Here is a 24,723-nt window from a genome sequence, read left to right as displayed (position 1 = left end):
TGGAACTGCTGATTGGCCAAACTGGCTGGAAGATAAGCCCTAGGACTCTCCCTGGTGCTGGGATTACAGGTGTGTGCTGCCATCCCTGCCTTTTTACCTCAGCGCTGTGCCTTTTCAGATATCAGATCCTCATGCTTGCATGGCAAGCACCTTGCCACCTGAGTCATCGCCTTAGTACCCAGAATATGCATCTTAATAATGAAGAGAGTTGTGTGTCTTTCAAAGTTTGGCTGTTAGAAACTAAATTCTTGGTGCCAGCATGCTAAGAAGTTACGGCATGAAGAGCCCTTGGGATGGAGGACTGAGGGGGTAGCTCTGTCAGCAGAGCAGGTGTTCTGGTGTGTGCGCAATCATGTGTGTGATGTGTGTCTGAACAGTGCTGTTCCTACAGTTCCACAAAAGAACTAAGTCAGACACAGAGGGAGTCAGACTTAAATACTTTTATTTCTTAACATTCTACATATTTTTGTATCATGAAGACAATAAAGTATTAAGCTTTACAAGAATTAGTTTTCTAACCTCTAGTTTGTATGCTTACAGCTTTTCTATCTGTTACTATTTTAAGTTGCATTTGTTGGAAGACTAATAGCTTTTTTGATTTCCCCCCCTTTTTGTACATGAAGGGGAAACGTAACAGTGCACTTAATACATATGTCCTGAATGTCACTGGGGTGGGAAGGTTTTGGGGGCGGTGTACGAAGGGACTCAGGTCAGCTAAGGGCTCATCTTATTTTGCCCTGTCCTCTTGAATTTGGGCTTGATAAGGAGCTTTGACAGCTATCTTAGAACCATGGACCTAAAAGTACTATCAAATCCACCAATTATTGTCGTAGACAGAATAATGGCTCCTAGGGAGGTTTTTCGTCCTAGGGAGGTTTAAATTCAAGGTCTTAATCCTTGAACTAGTGAATGTGTTGTTGTGCATGCTGAAAGGGATTTATGGATGTGATCCAACTAAATACAAGAATTAGTTTAGATTCTTTAGATTACAAAATGACTAGGATTATCAGTGTGGTCCCCAGCATGTTGACAAAAATTCTTAAATGAAGGAAACAGGAGAATTGAACTCTGGGCAGATGTAACTTGAAAACTGAGCCATAGACTGGTGACCGAGGGATCTACCCTGCTAAGACTGAAAGTGGGAGAGGAAGCTAGAAGCCAAGGAATGCAGCCAAGTGTTAGGAGCTCCATAAAACAATGTGGCAGACTGTGTCCAAAAGTCTAGGTAAGGGGGCTGGGAATGCAGCTTCTCAATCAGGGCAAGTCCTGACTGGGAAAGCCTAACAACCCGAGTCTGGTCCCTGGAGCCCACAGAAAGGAGGGACGAGAGAACCAACTTTACACAGTAGTCCTCTTGTCTCTCTACATGTGTCCTCTGGTATATTCATGTCCCCTACATGCATCATACATATACAATAATGACAAAGCAGACAACCCAAAATGTTAGGTGGCATCTGTCATCAGCTAGTACTAGGTCAGTAGAAACTAGGCTAAATACAAGCATACAAATGCAGGCTACAGAAAGGAGAGCCTCTATAACTTGGAAACAGAACCAAGATCAAAGGTGTAGATTGGAATCTTGGCCATCCACTCTTACCTCCTCATGGTCATGGATGGCAGCATTTCAATAGTGCTCATAATATATCCATTTTCTGCTCACATTGGATCAGCGACTGCCACTGCCTTTCCATTGGAGTTTTAAAGAAAGCCCCATCTGTCTTTCCCTTTGATTCCCAACCCCTAACCCCGTCCCTACCCCTCCCTGTAATCTTCACATGATGACCAGAGAAACAGAAAACCCAATGAGGTTCCTTTGTTCCAGTTCAGAACTCTCTCTTGTTATAGAACGAGAGCTGCATGTTTCATGATATGCATATGGCCTCACTCCTGTCTTCTGGTGTTTGTTCCTAGTGCTGGCAGCATCCCTCTTGTAGGCTGGCAACCCTACAAAGAACACTGCAACTGAACTAACTGCCTTAGGACCGTTCAGTCCTTACCCTATGTCCTTCCCTCCTTCATGTCTTTGCCTCAAGATTACTTGATCATTGAAGGCCTCATAAGTCACCACATTTAAAATAGCACCTGTCCCCTCCACTAGTACTTAACATCTACTATCTGACATGGTGTGTGTTATGTATTTGACTCTTTCTATGACCTCATCAGGAAGTTTCTTTTCAGCACATGGCAGGATCCCAGAAAATGGTTATTAAATGAGAGCATCTTGAACAAACAGAAAAACAAATAGCTAAAACTTAATACAAGAGAATATTAATTTTACTCAATCACATTTGCGTGCGGAATCCTCTCTCACGGTTGTGCTAAGATGGCTCCTGTGAAGATAGCTGGACTATGAGAAAAAGCTGGGAGGTGACATGAATTACCAGCAGCACTACCAACTGACTCTGTCACCTTGAGTACGTTGTTTACTGTCCATCTGTAAAGTGCACATTGTAGGTGCTGCCCCCTGTAGTGGACATACAAGCTACAGAAATGGAGGAAGAACTAAAACACCTTCCTAGAGCTTCAGTAATGTGCTTCCATTCTCGGGCCGTGCAACTTTAGGTCTCTGTGTGTATAAAGAAGGCAACACGTGCGCTCGAGTGAGTGTGTGTTTTAGGGAACAGATGAGCTCGATCAAAGAGAACAGGAGGCCAGTATGGTTTGGGCAGACTCTAGAGCAGTGGTTCTCAACCTTCCTAATGCTGTGACCTTTAACACAGTCCCTCATGTTGTAGTAACTCCCACCCATAAAAATTACTTTGTTGGTACTCCATAACTGTTATGACCCATAATGTGAATATCTGAGTTTTCTGATGATCTTAGGTGACCCCTGTGAAAAAATTATCCACCACATCAAAGGATCACGACCCATAGGTTGAGAACTACTGTTCTAGAGGAAGATCTTTTTCTTTTTAAACAAGTGAGGGACTTTGGTTTTGTTAGGATATGAAACCATAATCCCTCACATTTTTTTTTTATTGGTGAAATGACAGGACTCTGAGAAATATGAATCCAGTATGTGGGTATTTCAAGGAATTACTGGAATCAAGTGTCCTGCTTTAAGAAGCTGCTGCTTAATTCCAGGAACAAGCCCTTTATTTAAGCTGGCAGCAGTGAGAGCAGACCAGAGGAGGAAGAGCGAATCACCATCACACTTAACTGTGGGAGGTGAGAACCAGGAGAGGCCCTCAGTGCTGTGAGCTCAACCCCGGGTGGCTGGGGTGCTTTCTATCAGATGCCTGTCACCCACACTAGCAAGAAGACGGGTTTGGACACGACTCAGAGTACTGGCTTTCAAACCTTTCCCACCTTTCCATGGAGTCTTTTGTGAGAATCAATAAGTAAAATCCCTGAGAGAGAAAAGTGAAGCAACGGTGGAGGAATGTGTGGTGGGAGTGTCCCCAGAAATCAGGGTTTTCTGTGGCCTCGGAATGGTCTTCATGCCATCTTCTCTGTTTTCTTGCCTTAGCAGTCAGTCAATACTTATTTTAGACTTTTGTCTGGAGTTTCAGGACGAGTAGGATGTAAGAGCGATTTAAAATTCCTTCCCAGCGGAACTTGCAGAATTTTTAAGAAAGGCACAGTTTGAAAGAGTTAAATATGAAATCACCTTTAGATCCCTCTAAAGGCCTTGTGCTTGAGAACTACTATGGAGGGATGATCAAGGACATCTTTCAGAAAGATGTAGTTGAGCTCAGAGAATGAGAGGATAAGGGGAGGGGAAGGGAGGAGAGAAAGAGGAGGGGGGAGGGGGAGGAGGAGAGAAAGAGGAGGGGGGAGGGGGAGGAGGAGAGAAAGAGGAGGGGGGAGGGGGAGGAGGAGAGAAAGAGGAGGGGGGAGGGGGAGGAGGAGAGAAAGAGGAGGGGGAGGGGGAGGAGGAGAGAAAGAGGAGGGGAGGGGGAGGAGGAGAGAAAGAGGAGGGGGGAGGGGGAGGAGGAGAGAAAGAGGAGGGGGGAGGGGGAGGAGGAGAGAAAGAGGAGGGGGAGGGGGAGGAGGAGAGAAAGAGGAGGGGGAGGGGGAGCACAGCTAGGGAGAAAGGCTGAGAAGAGGGTTGAGGCTCACTAGTTTTGAGTGTCCAGCTCCCTCATGTCTTTCCTACATTGTCTTCACATTCTACATCATTGTCACCCTCTGCTCCACACCTTCGTACTCTCTCATGAGGTTTTTGACCAGTGCTTTAAATCATTCTGGAATCTTTTTCCAAACTGCCAGACAAGACTTCCCTTGTGTAGTCTGCTCTCAGTGGCCTACTGTTGTGTGTCGTGTGCTTTGTTATCAGTAGACAACACCAAGGCTGCTATCCATACATGTTGGGACTTCTCCAGTTTGCATTGCATTTTCTTTCAAAGCAATGAATATGTGTCCCTGAAACTTGGAGAAGTAAAATCCATCACCTGAATTGGGGATTTGCTTCGAATGGAGATTTCTTGCCTAACCTTAGTCAGTATTCTGCATCAAGTGGCAAGGCTGTTTCGAGGTAGGGATCTTTTTGAGGAGTAGTGATATTGTACATTTTCATAGTGTTAACTATTAGGAAAAGTTTATGAATAAAATTATTTAGGCAGTCTTTCTAAATGGGGCATTTGATCGTTCAGTACAAAAACATCATTGAGTAAAACCAATGTGATTAAATTTCCATTAACTTTATTAATGGTTTTGAATTTACTGTCAGATAAATAGTAGATTAAAGTTGTGTTGTCCATGTCAGCTTTTTAATATTTCACTAGGAAGTGTGAAGTCCTCTATTGTTTGCCTTTTCTCGGTGTTTTTATATATTTTATTATTTTTAAAATAATAGATATTAAATATCTTTTAATTTATTTCATAGTTATCTGCATTCTTAACATGTTTGCATTATTTTATACAAGTTTCAAAAACTGCATCATCACCAGTTAGATATTGTTACAATATATCATGACTTAATAGCATATGAGCTGTCACATTTAATTTCTAATTATTGTAAAGGTCCAAAAAAGAGAAAAAGTAAAAATTGTTAGCATTGATTATGACAGCTCGATTTGTAAAATTGATCCTCTTTTGGGAGGAGATATAATCAGATTTGTAATTGAAAATTTATAGGATTTGTATCATTCTAGGAAGTTGCATGAAGATCAATTAAATGCAAGGGAAATTAGAAAGCTTGGAGAGTCACTGATGTAAAATGTTGACTAGGCGCCATTCTACCACTTTCTAGCATGTTAACATAATTTGGAAAATTGAACATCACTTTATTAGTTTAACTAATTGTAAATTAAAGCAAAACAAAGTGGTAATATTTTACGAAGTAAGCATAGGGCATGATGGTAAAGCTTAAGGACACGACTGTTTTTGTTGGAGCAGATGTAAAGCCGTATTATTTTAAAGGCAACCGAAGTCTGTAGCTATCTGTTCAGAAACAGTCTTTCAATTACAGTGGCGTCCACAAATGTTAGATGTGAATGAAGATCTGGCTGAAGCTCTCATCCTCTGTTCTTCCTGTAGAATGAGTAACATCGTGTGTCCAGGACATTCATTCTAGACCATTCCATACTGGGCAGTTCAGGTCTGTGGGGAATGACTGTGCACACTCTAAAATTAACCCCATTGTGCCTTTCACTTTCTGCTAGGTAGTATTTTAACGTTCATTCAAATGTTACAGCGTGTTGATATGCTAATTTATTGTTTAAATAGGGAACACGGACTAACTAACTCTCGTTATAGACAATCGAATTCTGTTGGTGGTGTGACTTCCCGTATTTATCTAAATAGGAAACATTATTCATTGAGAAAGAAGTAAGCCACCTTTTCATAGTGAACAGCAAACCAGCATTTAAACGGAAGGCTCATGTTTCAGTTGCTGAATGAGAATATTTTCATTTGCCAATTCTTAAAGCTAGCTAGCTATAGAATTTCTGTTTTGTTTTTTAATGCAGAAGACAGTTACAGAATAACTGTTAGTTCACAATAAAGTACAATAATGTATGATTATGTTTAATAATATATGGTTATGTTATCTGTTATTTAAGTATGAAAAATTCAATAGATTAAGATAAGATTAAGATGTAGTATGTGATCATTTTCTTATATATGAGTTATGATCAGAACAACAGTTTTGATTTTAACAAGTTTGCCTAGATTGAAATCTTCATCCTCTCATAACACAGTGACATCTGTGAACTTATATGAATATTTATACATGATTATTTAAAACCAATAGCTCATTTCATCTTATTTTTAGTATAGATGGGGAATGATCATTACAACTACATTAGTTTTCTAGAAGCTTTCTGTGTAGTCAAATATGTATATGCTACAAATGTGGTTGAAAAATGATAGCAGTGAGTGCTGTGTTGTTGTTTTTATGTCCCTGTGTTAAGGACCCCTGTGTTGCTGTGATGTGTACACAGGTAGGTAGGCTTCACGGACAGGGACCTCCAGACCCCACTGCCTGCTGCTTTGTGCCTGTGCCACTGCCGTTCTTTAGCGCCTCTGCTCATCTGTTAAGTGCAGCATTTTGACTGCTAGATGCTTTCTCAGAGCACATTCCTGGTGGGCTCCCTTAGCATGTATGTGGGGCAGCTGTACCAATGCCACATACAGAAACACATGATTTAAGATTATGTGATATTTCTATACTAGCCATTTACTAGACATTTTGGTTGTGGATTAATTTTTCATTAATACATTTTTATTTTCAATTAACACAGCAATTTTGAACTTATATTTAATATTGCTAACATTTTAGAAATAAGCAAAATATACATGAGCATTTAATGAACAAACTTTGTACGATAGCACTGAGGGATATCTAAATGCTTATTGTATGGTGGCGTCAAAAATCCGGCACTCACCGTATTCACATAATTTGGCCTTATTAAGTATTTGCTGACCTAAATAAGAGATGTTGCCCAAGTGTTTACATTTATGATGCATTGTAATTTTAAAAATTATAAACTTTTTTTCTCTTGTTTGGCTTTTAATTTTAAGTCTCTGATTAAATTAATGAGTTATAACATTGATCTTGGTGTCTTTTCCACAGGATTCTATTGGCGGATGGAGGCTAGTTTGTACGTTTCAGACTCAAACTGACTGACTTTCCTTGGAACAGAAAAATTGTTTTCAGTTAAGCCACAGACTCCCATAAATAAGGCTCTGGTCTTAAAGAAACACAGCCTTTAACTGTTTTTTTTTTTTTTTTTTTTTGCAAGTCAGAGTTCAAAGTCCTGCACTGCAAAAAAAGGCAAACATTTCTGAATTATGAGTGCTTCTGGTGCCGCTGACAGGTAGGAGATAGGACGGTCAAGGCTAAAGAAGGCCTACTCACAGAGAAACGAAAGGATGCTCCCCTGAGCTCCCTGTTATCACCTCACTGTGGAAACGCCTGCCTTGTCACTTCAGCCTGCCTAGGATCCAAGAAAAGTAGGCTAGTGCCTTCCCTAGTCCTTGTGATACATTCTTTGCTCCCAAAGTAGTGATTAATTGTTTTACTATACAAAGCCCAGGAAAACACTCTTAATATGAAAAATTATTTTTTCATAAAAGGAAGATGTAACTGACCACGAAAATTCATACTTTAATTGCTAATTCCTCAGGTGGCCAGATAGAATAGGTCTTAATTACATTATTTGTATGTAATTTAAGATCCAAATGATGTGAAAAAGTAGTTTAAAGTGATGGTAATTTTTAGGGGGGAAGGTGCAAGTAAAATTAAACTTACTATATTGCAAGTAACTATTGATCATGTATAGATATTTAATCCAGCTAAACAAGAACATTTAAAAATTATTTTAAAATAAATATAGACCACTCCCTTCAGTTAAATACAATTAAAAAACAAATTTGTTTCCATTTCTGATTTAAAAGAACTTGTCTGCAAATACATCTATATCTTTTTAAAGTAGTAGTACTATGTACTTACTTGTTAGGGAATTAAAATGTGATAAAACAATGAAAACATTCACTAAAGATGAGGCTGTTGTCAGTCTATTGATGGGTATTTCCTCCCATTTCTGATTGATTTCTGGTTGTTTAGAGCTCATGATAACAGTGGTGGTCGGTTAATGTGCACCCTTGAAGGGGACACATGCCTACTGCATGGTCAGAACTAATATGTTGGTATCCCCAGTGCCACAGTTTCAGGTAGGGTGGTTTTCCTCAGATCACTCAGACTGTGGATGGACTCGTCAGACCCTGTAATCAGCTCAGTACTCGGGAGCTTTCTCAGGAAAGAGAGGCAGGCTCTGTGTGCTGTCATGGAGGAGGCATGGCTCACTCCTGTGTGGCCATTCCCAGGTCCCCATATGTTAAATATTCAGGAAGTCCTTGTGATGTGTTGGCAGTGATTTTTTTTCATTCTCTCCGTTCCTCGTGGTTAATTTAAGGGGAAAATGTTCTTTTAGCCCAAAGTGATTATACAGTATCAGGAGGAAGCGTTTTCATTTTAAATTGTAAGGTTTGTACGTTCCATTAGCTACTAGTGTTGAATTCTGTATTTCTTTCCATTTCAGAACTTACGATTATAGCAAATGAAGTAGACACGTATACTTTCATTCTTTATTCTCTGTTGTTCTGAATGTTTCATAAAACATTCAGTTTTATGAAAGTGATTTTGTTTCAAATCAGAAAACTGCATCACTAGAACACATATTCACATTTGAAAATCCCTTCGAAAAATGTTATTCTGTTTCTAGCTTTCATATTGATGAGATCCACTCTTATTTTTAGGAAAACACGACTAATTGACATTCTGAAGCATTGCAGGACTGTTTTGAGCAGCTAACCTTAGTTATAGAATTAAAGAGACCAAAAAGACATAGCTGTGACCTCCGAGAGACTTCTAGAGAGTCCCAGAAGCACAACCATGACATACTGTCAAACCTGTGTCTCCCGCACAGCATCCAGACCAGAGAGGCGCTAACCCCAGCTCACAGGTTTATGTTGTCAATCGGTGCTGGTGGGCAGGAGACAAGCATGCATCTACCTTTCTTAAGCCATGGGATAAATGGATCCTTCTACTTTCTTCAAAATTTAACTCGATATTTATAGGTTTATTTTCCAGTTTGCACATTCAACATCATCTGGCAAAATCACATGTTTAATGGAAGCTTAGAAAGAGCCACTGCTTGGCCAGTAGAAAAGGGCTTCACAGTGCTGCAGGTCTCAGTCTTAGTCTTGTTTGCAGGAAGCTAAGAAGGCAGTGCATTCATTTTATACCCACGCTCAAGAGCACTTTAGAGGTCTCTCTCATTCAGCTAATCTTAGTTTTGTTCCATTGCACAAATTGAAATTCTAAATTTTTTGTGTTTCAAAAGACATAAATACTGTCATGCAGTAAAAAAAATGTATGTAGTGAGTGTGAAAATGCTGACTTATGAAGCACTATTGCTAAAAGTCTTAGGATGAGCGGGGCCCCTTAAAAATAGCTTGTTAGGTTTACTTTCCTTTGAACTCATTTAAATAAGTAGATTAAGTGTAGACTGTTGTCATTAAATTTTGTTTTGTTTGTTCTTAAGAATGGTTCTAATGTTGCCCAAGCTCGGTCCTAGGTTCAAATGATTCTTTTACTCCAGGCATGGGCCACTATACCCCAAATCACCAAGTTTTGAATTATCCATTTATTTTTTTCCAAGAAAAGCAAAATATATAAATAAATTCTCTAAAATTACTGAGGGCTAATTTTTCTCCAGGCATTTAATCATCTGGTCGTCTGTCCCTTCAGTGTTAAGTTCTATGGGTTTTAACTCTTTTAGTGTTTCTTATTTACCTATGTAAAGGAAGACATGTTAACCTTGAAGAAGGAGATAGACTTCTGAAAATTATTCCTAGTGTAAAACCATTTTTCTTTGTTGAATTTAACTTTAAATATTACTTATTTTAACAACCTCACACACCGTGAATGTTTTCTTTCTTTCTCGAAACCTACAAGCAGAGGTCGTGTTATTTCTTACATACCCAGAATAGTTAGGAGATATACAGTATATGTTGTGGCCTTTTACGTATTTCCTACTGTTTTGTTTCCTTCTTTTAGTTTGTAGCTGCACAGCCGGTATTCATGCCTTTCACAATACCTTTTATGGAACCAAATACCTCTGAAGTTTCAAAAACACGATTTTGCCAGTTAATGATATCCAGAAAGTATTCTATTCTGGAGAAAGATCATCTTTTCAGTGCATGTCCAATTAAATGGCCGATGTGAAAGGATATCTAAGGTGAAGGATGTTTGTGTAATGCTAAACATAACCAGAGAAACTGTGGTTTTAGCAAAGGTACCATTGCTCTATTTTATCAAGTGCCAGAAGCTGCATAATGAAAGTCTTTCAGCGAGCAAAAATATAAGTGAAAAAACATAAAAATACCACCCAGCTGGTAGAGATCTTCCTAATTTCTACCTGATTGTATTTCTGAAGAAATATGGCAGGCTGTCGTAAATTTTCAACATGAACTGCGTTTTTGTTGCCAATTTCCATATCCTTTAAAAAGTGCTGAAGCGTGCATTTGCTATTTATGTTTGCAGTAGACTGAGTACACTTTTACTATTTGTGGTCTGAGAAATTGGAAACAACCAAACAGTGGTGCTATGGTCTAAAAAAAAAAATAAATTTTAAACAGCTGCGGGACAGTATTTTTAGAATGTTAGCCTAAATCCTAAAGCCATGCAAGCGCCCCTACTCCAGTTTTAAAAATGGGGGGCTATTTCCACCCATAGAACGTCAGGCTTCCTTTGTCTCCTGCAATAGATTAAAACATCGAACCCAAAGTCTGCTTTTGACTGAGGGAAAGCACAGTTAGCATCCCTGTGCCAGCCGCTTGCCAGAGTGTAAACGCGTGTTACATGCCAGGTGCCAGGCTCTTCCCCCAGCACTCCCACAGTTAAGACCGTCATTAACATTGTCATACAAGTGAGAAAACTGAGTAGGGGAGGAGCCAAGGTCTGTCACAGCACCTATCAGCAGTACCCTAGAAGGCAGGATACCTCCCTAGCTATAGACTCACTGGTCCACGTTAGCTAGGCGTCTAGAAAGACTCCAGACAACATTTAAATATGACGGAATTACAAAGCCAAGACATATTTATAAATAAAAAAGAAACATGATCTTATCAGAATCCAAATGATGGCTTTAATTTGATAGAATTGTTTTTCTGTCCTGCAAATAAGTGTCATTACCATTACATAAGAGCTTATCACTGATTCCCAGTGGTCAGCAGTGTTTTACATTTCATGGGGAAAACACAATATGGTAATATTCCCAGTGCCCTCAGTGTCAAGGCTCTGGGTCTTCACAAGACAAGGGGAAACCCAAGCAAGTTCTTCCCTCCTCTGCCCTGACAGCACTACACAGGACGAACTAGGCAGCTAAGACACACCCTTCACCTCTCCCTGCACAACTGGGAAACTCTTCTTTTCGTACATCTGTATGTACGTCTGTGTGTATGTACGTCTGTGTGTGAAACCCAGATTCAATTATGGATGTCTCTTTAATCCCTCTTCACCTTATTTTGAGAGTATCTCTCATAGACCCTGAAGCTAAAATCAGCCTAAGATCTGGCTTAGCCTGACTAGCCAGCAAGTCCTAGAGATTTTCCTGCTTCTGCCTCCCCAGTACTGAGGTTGCAAGCATGCACTGATGCACATGGCTGTTTGTAGGTTCTGGATGTCCAAACTTGGGTCTTCACAGTGCCTGGCAAACCCTTCACGACTGAGCCATTTCCCAACACAGACAGTTCTGCTTATTTCTCCCTTTTTATCAGCCTCTTCCATTTCCACCACCTTTTCTCTATTTCATTTATTACAAAATCACACAGTTGTTTGGCCACTATTTGTGCAATAATTTAGCCTCACTCCCTATCTACTTTGTCTCCCCATTTCCATTACCCACCAGTTCATTCAAAACAAAACCCACAAGTGCGTATAATACAAATAATAAAAAAGAATAAGAAATATTACTGAAAACTTACAAGTTCTCAGTATTACATCTGTAAACTTCACTTGAAAAATGGTATCTTGCAAGAGTATAGTTAATACCATAAATGATGACTGAAAGCTGTGTTTTTGTCACTGATAAATTTAATTAAAAATAACTATAGATTGTAGCGCTAATAGAATTTCTTGGTTTTGACGTCATGTCATTTGGGAAACATCAACATAATCAAAGTGACGCCACTGATTTCTGTATGGTCCTCATGTTGGCTAGTTAGTTAATTAAGGGATTAGTTTTGAGATGGGGTCTTATTATGTATGTAGCCCTGGCTGGCCTGCATCCTGCTATGTAGATCAGGCTGGCTTTAAACACTGACATCTATGTGCTTCTGCCTCCCATGTGCAAGTGCTGGGGGGTATAAGGGCTGTGCATTGTGACTGCCCATATCAGTGATTGCTAATGAATGAACGGACTGGCAAAGGAACATGTAACACACATGTATATTGTGTGAGTGTGTGTGATTTTGTGTGTGTGTGTAGCATATTATGCCTTCTAAATTTAAGATAATTTTACTTAAATAGATAAAATAATTTCAAAAGCATATTAGTTTAGAGGATTAACATATCTTTGATGTGTGTCAAAATCATGTCATCCATGAGTTTCCATTATCTCAAATTCTATATTTATAATCTTAAAGTTCAAATTTTTACTTTCCTAATCTCATATAAGGTACTCGGTTTTTCTGAGGGATACATGCATTATATTACATTTCTTCAGTGTGTATTTTTGAGGCACATACTATTAGTTTCTGTAGATATATGGGCAATAATTTGATGCAATGTCTTATATACTTTTATATTACAGAATGGTTTTATTATGATATAATCTTAAAATATTAAAAGCAATCATTTTTAAAATGTCATTTTTAAACATATTTCAAATTTGAAACTGAATTTGTAAAATTATTTATGACTCCAAACTTTCCTGATTATTGTATATTTGTAGCGTGTAGCTTTTGTCGTCCTGCTTTAAGCTCAGGGAACCTGCGCTACCAGGCCCCGTCCAGAGGATGTATTTTATTGGATAGAAAAGATGAGATGTAGGAGTGGTTCTGTTCTCCAATTGGTTCTTGATCCATCCATATGCATTTATAAAGCATTTCTATTAAGCAACACACACACACATATGAATATATAAACATTCTCTTAATTTGACTTTATGGCTTCCAAGAGCAACTCTTGGTTCTTAACTGCACAGGCTTGCACTCTAATCTTGCCTTTCCTGTCCCCGTTCCTGACCCCTTTCCTGTCCTTTTCCTTCTTGCTTCCCTTCCCCATTATCCGTACACTTTTATAATTCCTCTCCCTATTTTCCTACAGTGCCAGGGTTACAGCCTGTAGCCTCCCACATGATAGACAAACTCTCTAGCCCCAGATACATCCCTAACACCATGTTTCTGTTTGAAAATAAATGGTGCTGATGGTTGCTTAATGAATCTCAACTGCCACGTTTGAAAAATAGAATTATTAAAGTTCTTCACAAGTATCACCATAGTTACAATAGATAGCATTAAGTCAGAAGAAGTTGGCCTAGCCATAACGTGAACTTTCCGTGCAATGCAACTGAAGGAAGATGTGTTTTCTCTTCAACGTACATGATGTCTGTGTATCCAAGGTCAGGATTGTTACTTCTGCATTTTAGATTTTACACATAGTTTTATTTCTGATTGACTTTATTTAGTAGTTTAATTCTCTGCAGGACATGGCTACCCCATGTTGATATTAGCTGTAGCCTCAAAGTTGTTAAATTCCTTGTACTTTTCGTTCCCAGGACTATCTGTTTGACCATTTTAGAAATACCAAGTCAGAAGAGTATTGACACAATTTTCCTTTATCATGAGAGAAACCTTTTAAGATTCAGAAAAAATTTCTGAATTTTGATTACAAACATTTTATTTAAATAATCAATTAGTATAATTTAGAGCAAAACCAAAATAAAACTTAATTATCTGTGGGATACCAACTTGAGTTAATAGTACCATACCTCTTATAAAAAGACTTAAACTTATTCTTTATATTTAAAAAAGTTTATTTTTCCAAGTGTGCATGTGTGCGTGCGTGTGTGTGCGTGCGTGTGTGTGCGTGTGTGTGCGTGTGCATGCATGCTGGTGCCAGCAGAGGTCAGAGTTATCACGTCTTCCTGAGGCTAGAACTACACACAGGAGGTTGTCCGTGGCATGGCCCAGTGGGTGCTGGGAACTATACTTATGTCCTCTGGAGGGGCAGCAAGTGTTCCTAACTACTAAGCCATCTCTTCCGCACCTTCATGTTATTTAATTTTTCAATGTTATCCAGATTTGTTTATTTCTTCTCATTTTAAAGCATTGTTCCTACTGTCATACTTTTTCCATAGTCTTTTGCTTAGATAGATCAGAATGTGGTAGGAGTGTCATATCCCCCATAAGCCTTGATCAAGGTCAATGTCAGAGACAGGATCTGCAATGTCAGACTCAGAACCTGAACTTCTCTGATGACCAGAGCACAAAGCACCCATGTGAATGGCTGCAGCAGATGGGAGAAAAGTCTGTTCCAGGAAGCACAAAGGCTTGGGTGAATGGGGCCCTGAGCTGGGGGCCAGGGCTGGCTCTGCACAGTGACTGGAGGCGAGCCTTTTTAGGCATTTTATTGCTCTCTTGAACGTCTGTGTTCTTTCCATACCACTGTACTCGGGGAACTGAGTGAACATGCAAGTGTGGTAAAGATCGTTAAAGACATGCAGGTATCCAACATGAGGAGTCCAGTTTCAGAAGCCCAGTAATTCCCGATTGTTTGCTCACACCTCATTCCTCTGTGACATCATGGGTTCCGGGCATATGTGCTACATGGTTTTGCTGCAGGCAGTGGCAGGCATAGCTTTGAAGTGGACTTACCAGAGAATTTGCGCTTTGATAAAACTGTTTTGATAAACTCTTTTGTCATAAAATTTGAGTATAGATAACTTTATTGCCAAAATGTCTACATTTCTTTTGCTTTCATCAACTCTAGTTATTCGTACAGTTTTCTGTTGCAGAAAGGCTCTTCCCCTGTAGCTCATCCTCCATTGCTCACTCACCCCCTCCTCCAGTGTTAGCTGCAGTTGGTCAGCTAGCTTCATCAGTATTATTTAACACCAGGGTTTACATTACCGGTTAGACTCAGGTTAGACTCGGTGGACTTGAACAGCAGTCTGCAGTGATTATCCGTGATGAGAGGGCAACCTCTGTAGTTTGATTGCTTTGTCAATATCTGGGCTCCACCTAGACCACTTGTCATGTCCTCACACCTCTGCCTTGCCAGAGCCCGAAGCTGTAGAAGACACAGAGTTCAGCACATTTACATGTGTGCTGCCTGGGTTTTGTCAGCAGGACACAAGCTGCATTCATCTTGGAAGAGGGAGCATTAATGAAGAAAGGGCCTCTATTATAGTGGCATGTGGGTAGGCCTGTGGTGCATTTTTTAAGTTTTATATTCCTAATGGTAAATGCCAAGAAACTTGACTGCTACATTGTATAGTAACCGTGCAATTTTCTTTTATATCCATAGTAAAATTTTTGTAAAGGTATATTGGTAACTATCTGTATTGCAGTCTGTTGTTAGTACTTTACATATTGATCTTCCGTATATGTGGAGGTTATCAGTTAAAACTTGCTTGCTTCTGGGAAGGACATTAAAAACCTGCATTGAAGAACATTGTATGTTAACTATAAGTGCCCAATGTGCCTTAGCCCAAGCCATCCTGTCTGGCCGTGGTTTGCACTCCTCAACCAACGTTTCCTTATTTCCCTCTGTGTTCTCTCCTCTGGCCAATACTACCCACTGTTCTTTCAGCTGTTTGTTTGTTTGTTTTTGTTTTATTTTCCTGAACTCAACCTGTTTATATTCTATTGTATACAGGTGAAAGCATGCAATAATTTGTCTTCTCTCTGCCTGCTTTATACCACTCAATGTCTTTAGTTTCACTAAAATGACAGGATTTGGTCATTTTTTGTGCCTTAATGATAAATAGTAACAGTTTATATTTTCATTCTCAGCTCCTTAATTGCACCTTGCTGACTATGTTTTCATATATGTATTTTCCATCTGCACATTTTTTCTTTTGAGAGAACGTCTCATTATGAAGCCCTGTGTAGCCTAAAACTTGTAGACCAGTCTGGTTTCAAATCCACAGAGCTCTGCCTGCCTCTGCTAGGGCTAAAGGTGTGCGCCACATCAGACTCAACAGAATCTCTTCTACTGGGGCTCTAGGCCTCTCGTTATGAGCTGTTTCTCATGGAGTTGTAAGGCCTGTTTAGTTACCTTCGTGTCAGTCCTTTATCAGCCATTAGAACACCAGTGGGTATCTTCTCTTTAAATCTAAGACTTAATGCTTCAGATCTTGACCATCTACTCCCTAGTCAGTCCAGTGGTCCCAGTGAAATACCTGAAATCCTTACATAGTTTTCCCCTCATATATTTCACAAAAGATTGTGTATAGAATTTAAATATATAAGCACTCATGAAAATGAATGGTTGGACTTAAAGGTGCTCACTGTGTTTTGCTTCAAGAACTCATTTGATACCTTTGGGAGAAATTAGAATTCCAAACTCTATTTTATTTAAAATGTCATATACTCCTGTTCCTGGAGTTTGACTACTTTTCAAGAAGTCTGCATGATTCTTTTCATTCCATTGATTTTTTTTTTCATTCTCTTCTCATTTTGAGGAAGTACCTCATTACTGTATCATTTACAGAGTCTCAGTATGTATTAAAACTCTAACTCCCCATTGAAGGACTCTATTCCATTTGTTCCATGAAAGAGGTTAAGTTCTTTAAAGCAAAAACGGTTCTTTGCTATAAACTTCTAGAACTTTTCCAGTGTCTCATGTAGAATAGTAGTGAGGAAATTAGGCCAAAAGGCCACATGATGTGGAGAATTCTTGGCCTAATGCCACAGGGGAGGTCTGTTAAAAAGTTTAAATTTTTGCTGTGACTTTTTCTGTACTAATTTTTTTCAGAAAATATTTCCAATCCCCTATATGCTAAACGTGGCCATTTGTGTTTCTTGTAGTGTGAGATATGAAGAAACAAGACCTTACTACTTAATGGTTTTCTAATCAACATGTCACTGTGGTATTCATCTGTCTCAAAAAGTATGGTTTTTGGTTTATTTTGTAAATAAATTCTGGAAGAGAATTGTTTTTGTTGGTGCTCCTTGAGTTCTGCTTTGATCTCCTCAGCTTCACAGGGATCATGTCTTTGGGTGGTCTTTTGCTTTGGGTGTGATATTACTTTCTCTCTGCTGACAAATAGCCACTCCCCTCTCCTACTTACCAGCCCCCCACTCCAGTGGCCTCTCCTCTTCTAACCCAGCCCCCCACTCCAGTGGCCACTCCCCTCTCCTACTTACCAGCCCCCCACTCCAGTGGCCACTCCTCCTCTAACTCACCCCTCACTCCAGTAGCTACTGCTCCTCTCCCATTTGCTCCGCCCACTACCCCTGTTTCCTCTGAAATATTGTACAAATGAATATGATAGGCTCATGGGCTTTTTTGAGGCTTGCCTTGTGAAAATTTGATTAGTTGAAATGAACCTGAAATACATTCCTATTAAAATCATTGTATTTGCATTTTAAAGGCTATTTCATAGGTTTAGTTTCCAACTTATGATTCTGAGTATTTCATGCCAGTCTGTAGTTTATAAAAATGAGTGGTCTTTTCTTTGTTCTTAAAGCATTTTGTGCATTTGGATTTTTTAGTTTAAATTATATTTACTTTCCTGAATCTCCTTATTAGGCAGATTGACTGTTTTGTTTTTGCTGTTCTACGAATATACAATACATAATTCCTAATTTAGGAGACTATTAAAGATGTTTTGTGTGTTAGTTAAAAAAAAAACTCAAAAGAAAAGCAGAATATGGAGAATAATGTTCATTTCAATGTTTTTAAAAAATATTTTATGTGTAGGAGTGTTGTGCCTGCATGCATATTTATGCACTAACATACTTGGTGCCCGTGGAGTCCAGAAGAGGGCATCACGTCCCCTAGAACTAGTGTTTCAGATGGTCGTGAGCCACTGCATGGATGCTGGGAACTGAACTGGGGTCCTCTGCAACACCAGCAAGTGCTTAACCACTGAGCCATCTTTGTCCCATCTCTGTCCCTTCTAGCTCCCATAAGCAAGATGGGGTATCAGAATTACTGCACGATCTTGCCAAATGACACAGTGGTTCTAAAAAGGTTTTATTTAATTCCTGGTATTGTTTTTTTTCCACAAAAGGCACTGAAAGTTTACTGATCATTGATTTTTCGTACATGACTTCTCAGAAACGGTGGCAGGGCCAGGCCTTGCTTTTGATGAGGCTTTATAGCTGTTTTCCCTTCATCTTCTGCCTGAGACATCTCCAAAAGACTCTCCAACTTTAGCAGACTTTTAGTGCGTAGCTGCAGAAGCGGGTGTGCATTAGCCTTTTCAAAGTCCTGCATCTCCCGTTTCACTCGGTCAAACTTCTCCAGGGAAGGGAGCTGGCTCTCGCCTTTCCTCATGAGCTGTTGCTTGAGTCTTTGCTCTATCAGTTCCCTCCCTCGGAGCATGCGTTCCTGGTGGTCTTTGATTTGCACCTGTTCCCTCTTTTTTACCTGCTGTCTTCTCTGTGCTATGGGGACATTGTGCACAATTCTCGGCAGCCCTTCACTAGGGAAGAGTCTGCACATTTTGTTCTTACACTCTCTGGCCTGGCCTGTGTTCAGTGGCAAGAAGACTTGCCGTTCAGTCTCCTTCCTCTCTTTCTCTGGTATGAAACAGTAATAATGTCTTCGTCCCTCCATGTGCTGTGTTGCTTCTGTCGTTTCACCACCTGAGTTGTTCTCCTCATCATTTCCACTGTTCTTTTACCATGGTAAGACTGCCTTGGCGAGCTAGTCGTCAAGAGAACAGGCCCACTCCCTGATGCTTTATGGTCCTCTGGTCACTCAGTTACAAGTGCCTTGCTGCTGTTGTATGCATGCCACCTACATTCCAGGGGCAAGAACCTTTATGCCAGTGGAGACTCTTGCCTTTTAATCGGCTGGTATCTTTAGATGCATTTGTCAATCTAAAACCGTCCAAGTGCTCAGAATTCCTCCCAAAGAAGGTGAGGGAGGGTAGCTTGTTCAAAAGGTAATGCGGGCCTAAGGAAGCTGAAGAGTGTGTTAACTGCTCTTAGCCGTTTCACAGCTGCAAACGAACACAGTTTCAGGACCAGTGGAAGTAGTTTCAGAGTCAGTATTAAGGAAAGTTAGTACAGTGGCTTCTCTTTTCCTCTCACTTCCTAGGTTTTGTATTGTATGAGACACAAATGAAGAAATATTGTAGGAGGGGGGCCAGAGGTCCCGAGCTACTATTACCTTAACTGATAGGACATCACAATACCTGACTGAAAATGCCATGGCAACACAGACCTCCTTTCTGAGATGTTCTGCTCCCTTCCCAAAGCTAACAGATGAAGTTCCACACTTTCCCACTACTTTTAAAGACCAAAATTTATTTTTGCATAATGCTGTTTCATTGGCAAACAAAACAAATGACTTCTTCGTTTATTTTTATAAAAACGTTTCTTGTTGGACTTGGTGGCATTGGCCTGGAGTTTAAGCCTCCCCAGAGGCCTAGTAAGAAGGATCACCTGAGCCTGGATAGTAAGACACCTCTTAAAACAATATGGGGGAAATGTTCCAAGAAAATGGGAGTGATGTAGCTAATTTAAAGCATATTGTATAGTGACTTTGTTCCCTCAGAACGACTGTAGTGATTTGTGCTCACATAACCTATAAAAATGAATGACATGGTATCAGGTGTCAGCACTGAGGCAGGGGCCAATACCATGAGAGGAGAGCTGGAGCAGAGACAGAGTGGATCTAAGCACAGGCACCAACCTTCTGGGATTCTCCCCCAGCCCGTCGTCCTGGTCCTCTCACGCTCTCTCAGCTGTCCACTGTTACCTCTCTTCTGAGATCACGTCCCTGACAGCTCTTGCTGGCCCCTCCTACACCTGGTTTTCTTCAGCTTCACTGTACTTAATCCTGCCCATCCGAAAAGCCCAAAACCTCTTGTTTTGAATATAAAAGTGCTATAAACAAACAACAAACGAGAAAATGTGCTGTTTCTTCATAAGCTTGCGGAAGCAGTAGAAATAGTGATTATGCCTTCAGGATCCACAATGCTGAGCAGGGCTATTCTCAACCCAGTCACTTCCTGTCCCCATTCCTCTTGATGGCATAAGCTCAAATGACTGCAGAGCATAAACCTCCGTTATAGTACAAGAAGGGAATGAAGGTTAAAAGGGTTACCTGGTGTTATATCTAGGAAATCAAGGAGATTTATTCCCAGCCACCACTGGGTCTTCAGGAATACAGCTATCATGGTGCTGTACCTGTAAGCATACATTGATATGTCACTTTGTAAAGCAGTTTCAGTAGATAAAGCCAACTTTAACCATCCATCCTGAGCCCTTGTGGAAGTCTGATCAAGTTACTAGGAGGTGCTAGTAGGGAATACTCATTAGGAACAAGTTGATGAGGTCTTCACCCCAAAGCCTCATTTAATCCTAAAGGAATCTACTAGTCCTGTTACATTTTTTATAATCTCCAATATGAAATGATAGCTGTAAACAAGTTTTAAATCCTAGAACTACCTACTTTTTTGTCAGGGATGATGCCTTACTTTTATGGAATTCTGAATATGATCACATATGAGTTTGAGATCTGTCATAAGTAAGTTGTCCCAAAGAACAACCTTTTCTATTACATCAGCTTCAAAACCTGGTACTATCATTTTCAACAATTTTTTAGTTTACTTAAAGAGCTTGTGTGTAGGGTTGCAGAGATAAAAGGTTGGTAACAGTAGTGGTTTCAATAGGCATGGCCCTCATAGACTCAGGTGTTTTGAACGCTGCTTGCCTTATACAGAGTGGCACTATTAGGAGGTATGGCCTTACTGGAATAGGTGTGGCTTTTTTGGAGGAAGTGTGTCACAATGGAGGTGGGTTTTGATATGACCAAGCTACGCCCAGAGTGACACAGTCTCTTTCTGCCGCCTGCAGATGAAGATGTAGAACACGGCTCAGATTCCAGCACCATGTCTGCCTGGAAACTGCCATGCTTTCCACCACATAATAATGGACTCGACTTCTGAACTGTAAGCCAGCCCAAATTAAGCCATAAAACTCTAAGACAGTAAGGAACAACCTCTCTTGTTTGGCAGTGCAGCCTAATAGTGAAAGGTTACTTTTGCACACTCTAAGATATGAACACATGCACAATAAACAACTAAACTTAGGGTAGGAAGTTCTAGGTGGGTCTATAGCTTAGGCTGGCTTCTAAGCAAAAATATTGACAAAGAAGTGATGTTTTAAGATGAATCATATTAGGAGAAATAAATGAAGATTTCAACAAATGTCTAGTCACTGCTAAAAGGACCTAGAACAATAGACCACCTCCATATATCACTCCATATATCACGGAATACAACATTATTAGGTTAGATCCCCAACGTAGCTACTTGTTATAATTTGCTAGAAATCTACCATGTTTTAATATCTTTGTTGTATTGGACACAATTGAAAAAAGATAAAGTGTTGTGGAGTGGACAGAAAGGAAGGGTAACCATGCTTTGTGGTCACATGCTGCTCTGCATGGTTAGCCATCTGTGATGGCTTCTCTGAGAGGAAGCTTTAGGCCTCTCTCTTTATAGGTGCATACGTAGCTCTGTGCCTTTACATTGACCCAGTGCTCCCTCAACCCTCCTATTCCAAGCCCTCAGTGGGAAGCTATGGCTCTCAGGCATAGGTTTAGAACTACTAGAGAGAATGAAACCTTTATATTACTAGATGTGAGGGATGTCGGTGGTAACAGCACTCCACAGAACCTTGACTGCTTTGTGGTAGTTCAGAGTTAGCTCTAGTGTTCCATAGTCCGTGCTAATAGAAATTCCACACTCACAGGCAGATACTACTGCTAACATGCCGAGGCAGGTAGAGATTGATTTTCTACAAGGCCTGTAGCACAGTGCCTCTTACCAGCTCACTACTATTCACGTTTACCAGTAAATGAGTCTTACATTGTCTATATAATTGGAAAAACTAAATGGTTTAGCAAATGTTGCTTCAGAGCTAACTTTGTGCTTAAAAAGTTGTTCTATTTAAGTTTATATAGACACAGTATTTTCTGTAGTAACCACAAATTTAAATATGTGTGAAGAAGTAAGAATTAAGAACAGTCCTATTTTGGTAAACAGATATTAAACTGTTTTTCTAAGAAATCCACCAGGAATTTACCCATAACTCCTCACTTTGTGGCATCAGGAGATTGGCCTTCAGTTGTTTACAAGCCCCTTCCCCAGTACTTGGAAGTCCCTATTCTTTGTGTACAGTGCGTTCCTCATGGCTTTCTACTGGCAGCGTCCGTGCTGATCTCTGACTGCATCTTCCATCTGTTACAAATTTGAGAGTTTGATCTCTCGAGTATTATCTGTGTGTCCTGTTGTTGGGAATTTATCTGCACTTTGTTGTTGCTTTGGGGGAATATATTTGGTTCATATTTTATTATAAGAAGTTATAATCCCTAGCTTGAGGAGGTTTACAGTCTGAATCACCATCAGTATAGAAGTATACAGAGGTAATGTAGGAGTGCTATCTATCCACCGCATACAAATGAGAAAACACACATGTAAATACTGTTCTCCATCGGAATCCCATCTTTTTAAAAAAGTGGCATTTTTTATGAATTCATAAGCAGCAAGGGACAGTTCAATGAAGTTGTCTAAGTTTGATGGTGCCATCGAATGGTATTATATTATATTCTCATCTTTTATCAATCCTGAAGTGACTTACTGTTCAATTGGGGACATTCTGGTTTGAAAGGCTCTCTTCAGTCATACGCCATAAAAATGCTGTGGTGGTTTGGGGGTTTGGGATAAAGATAGCCTGTGTGATTCTGTGTAGGTGCGCTCACCATGTTTGTTTACACTTGCTCAGGGTTGCTGCTGCCTTTATTTCCTAAGTATATTTATGTCTTGTTTGTGTGTGAAATTCTGAGCAAACAAAACTGAAGACGTGAAATGACACACACTTTACAACATTAAATAAGGTATCTGTTTTAGGGAACGTCAGTGTTGTCGTCGCCTGCCCTTCTACCATTTACATTTAGTAACAGAGCCCTGAGTGTAAGAAAGACTTGCCCCTGTTCTCCTCATGTTAAAGCTCATGTGTGAGTCAAATATAGATACAAATACTTCAGAAGTCCAGACAGCAGCAACTAGTACACGTCTAATGCTTACCGTTTGCAGAGCCTTGTGTGGACAGGATATCCCTATTTTTCTTTTCAGTTTTCATGATTTTATTTAAATATAAAATATGCTTATAAACCATCTACTAATTTTCTTAAATTTTTAAATTCATTATTATTTCTCTCTCTCTCTCTCTCTCTCTCTCTCTCTCTCTCTCTCTCTCTCTCTCTCTCTCTGTGTGTGTGTATGATTCAGCACGTGTGCAGGTCAGGTTTTTGACACTGAACTCAGGCCATCAGGCTTACCCACCCTGCTGGTTTCAGGTCCACTGGAGATGGTGGTTCTCATGGTTGTCTGGGCTGGTCTTTCCATCGCAGAGCACTCTTAGCATTGTACAATGCAGGGTCCCTTGTGGGGCCCTGTGCATTTGCTGACTTGGGGCTCCCATTAGCAATGATTTCTATTAACTCTGACCTTGAGTTTTCTCCACAGCCTTCAGGTACTCCTGGGTTTCTTCCAATTTCACTTTAAGTTTGACACTCATACCAGCATGGCTGCTGCCAGATGAAGCGTCTCAGACCTCACAGCTGCCATGCTGTTGTGTAGAAGGCAGCTCCATACCCTTACGCAGTACCAAGGAAGGGAAATCTTGCTTGCTTAAGATTTCGAGGACGTCTTAAAATTACTTTTTATCAATATTGGACTCATAATATTTTATACACTATCCATTTTGAACAGAAAATTAAACAAGTTATAGCATCATTCCAATGTTAATGGACTAGCAGCTGTGATTTCCTGGGGAAATGCTAGGCCAGATAGAAATGAAAGTAATTGTAGGATCGTTGTTAAGTGAAATTAAATTACCCTGTTATTTTTAAAGGCTAAAGTAGGTGAGAGTACCAGGTCTCGGATTCTATTTCCATTCTTACTGGATAGAGCAGATTCGGGTTTATTAAGTAAAATGTGTGCTTTAGTTATAGAAGATAGTGCATGTTTAGATTACAGCGGGGTGGGGGGCACGGCAGGATAAGAAAGGGAAAGGGAATGGCAACAGCAGTGTGGGCTTCTGGAGGACTTGCCAGATTTGGGGTTTAATAGGAAAATAAAATCAAATTCAGTAGTCTGGGCAACAGTGAGATCACCATCTCTAATTAAATGAGTTAAGGAAAAAATACTAAATTCTATAAAATCAGAACTTGCCAGAGCTCCTCAGAGCACAGAGGTAACCAGACACCAAATGGGCACTTGATAAATGCTGAGAGTGGAAGTCAGGAGAGGGCACAGATGTAGTTAGATCCCCTTCAGCTTGAGTTACAGACTGGTGTCATCATCATGTGGGTGCTGGGAATCAAACCCAGGTTGGCTTGAAGAGCAGCCAGTATTCTTAACCTCTGAGTTGTCTCTCCAGGCCTTACACATAGTCAGCTCTTATTGTCATAGGATCTCTAAGACGGTCACAGGTGCTCAACTAGCAAATAGCGACCTGTCGCTCTTAGAAAACCATGTGTCTAAATATATGTCCTGTAGCTGTCTGGATCTTCAATCCTAAAGA

At 40.1% G+C, this 24,723-nt stretch overlaps 2 protein-coding genes across 17 annotated transcripts in view; one reads left to right on the top strand and one right to left on the bottom strand.

Annotated features, from left to right (window-relative positions):
• The window catches only part of Supt3h (SPT3 homolog, SAGA and STAGA complex component), a 328,341-nt gene that overhangs the window by 88,845 nt on the left and 214,773 nt on the right, over positions 1-24,723 (top strand). For 4 of the 16 annotated variants that reach the window (XM_063267745.1, XM_063267751.1, XM_063267746.1 and 1 more), the window contains one exon: positions 20,989-21,083. The exons of the other annotated variants lie outside the window; for them this stretch is intronic. In XM_063267745.1, coding sequence (XP_063123815.1) covers positions 21,064-21,083 — 20 coding nt within the window. In that variant the 5' untranslated portion in view covers positions 20,989-21,063. The remainder of the gene's footprint in view (positions 1-20,988; positions 21,084-24,723) is intronic. 16 annotated transcript variants of the gene reach the window in all.
• Positions 18,146-19,312, bottom strand: Polr1has (RNA polymerase I subunit H, antisense). Its single transcript, NM_001109479.1, has one exon. It carries the CDS (start codon positions 18,737-18,739, stop codon positions 18,203-18,205), a length of 537 nt encoding a protein of 178 aa, NP_001102949.1. The 5' UTR covers positions 18,740-19,312; the 3' UTR covers positions 18,146-18,202.

Source organism: Rattus norvegicus, chromosome 9 (assembly GCF_036323735.1).
Source record: "Rattus norvegicus strain BN/NHsdMcwi chromosome 9, GRCr8, whole genome shotgun sequence".
Taxonomy (NCBI): Eukaryota; Metazoa; Chordata; class Mammalia; order Rodentia; family Muridae; genus Rattus; species Rattus norvegicus.
Note: the sequence above shows the minus strand (reverse complement) of the source record. Positions and strands in the feature narration are given on the sequence as shown.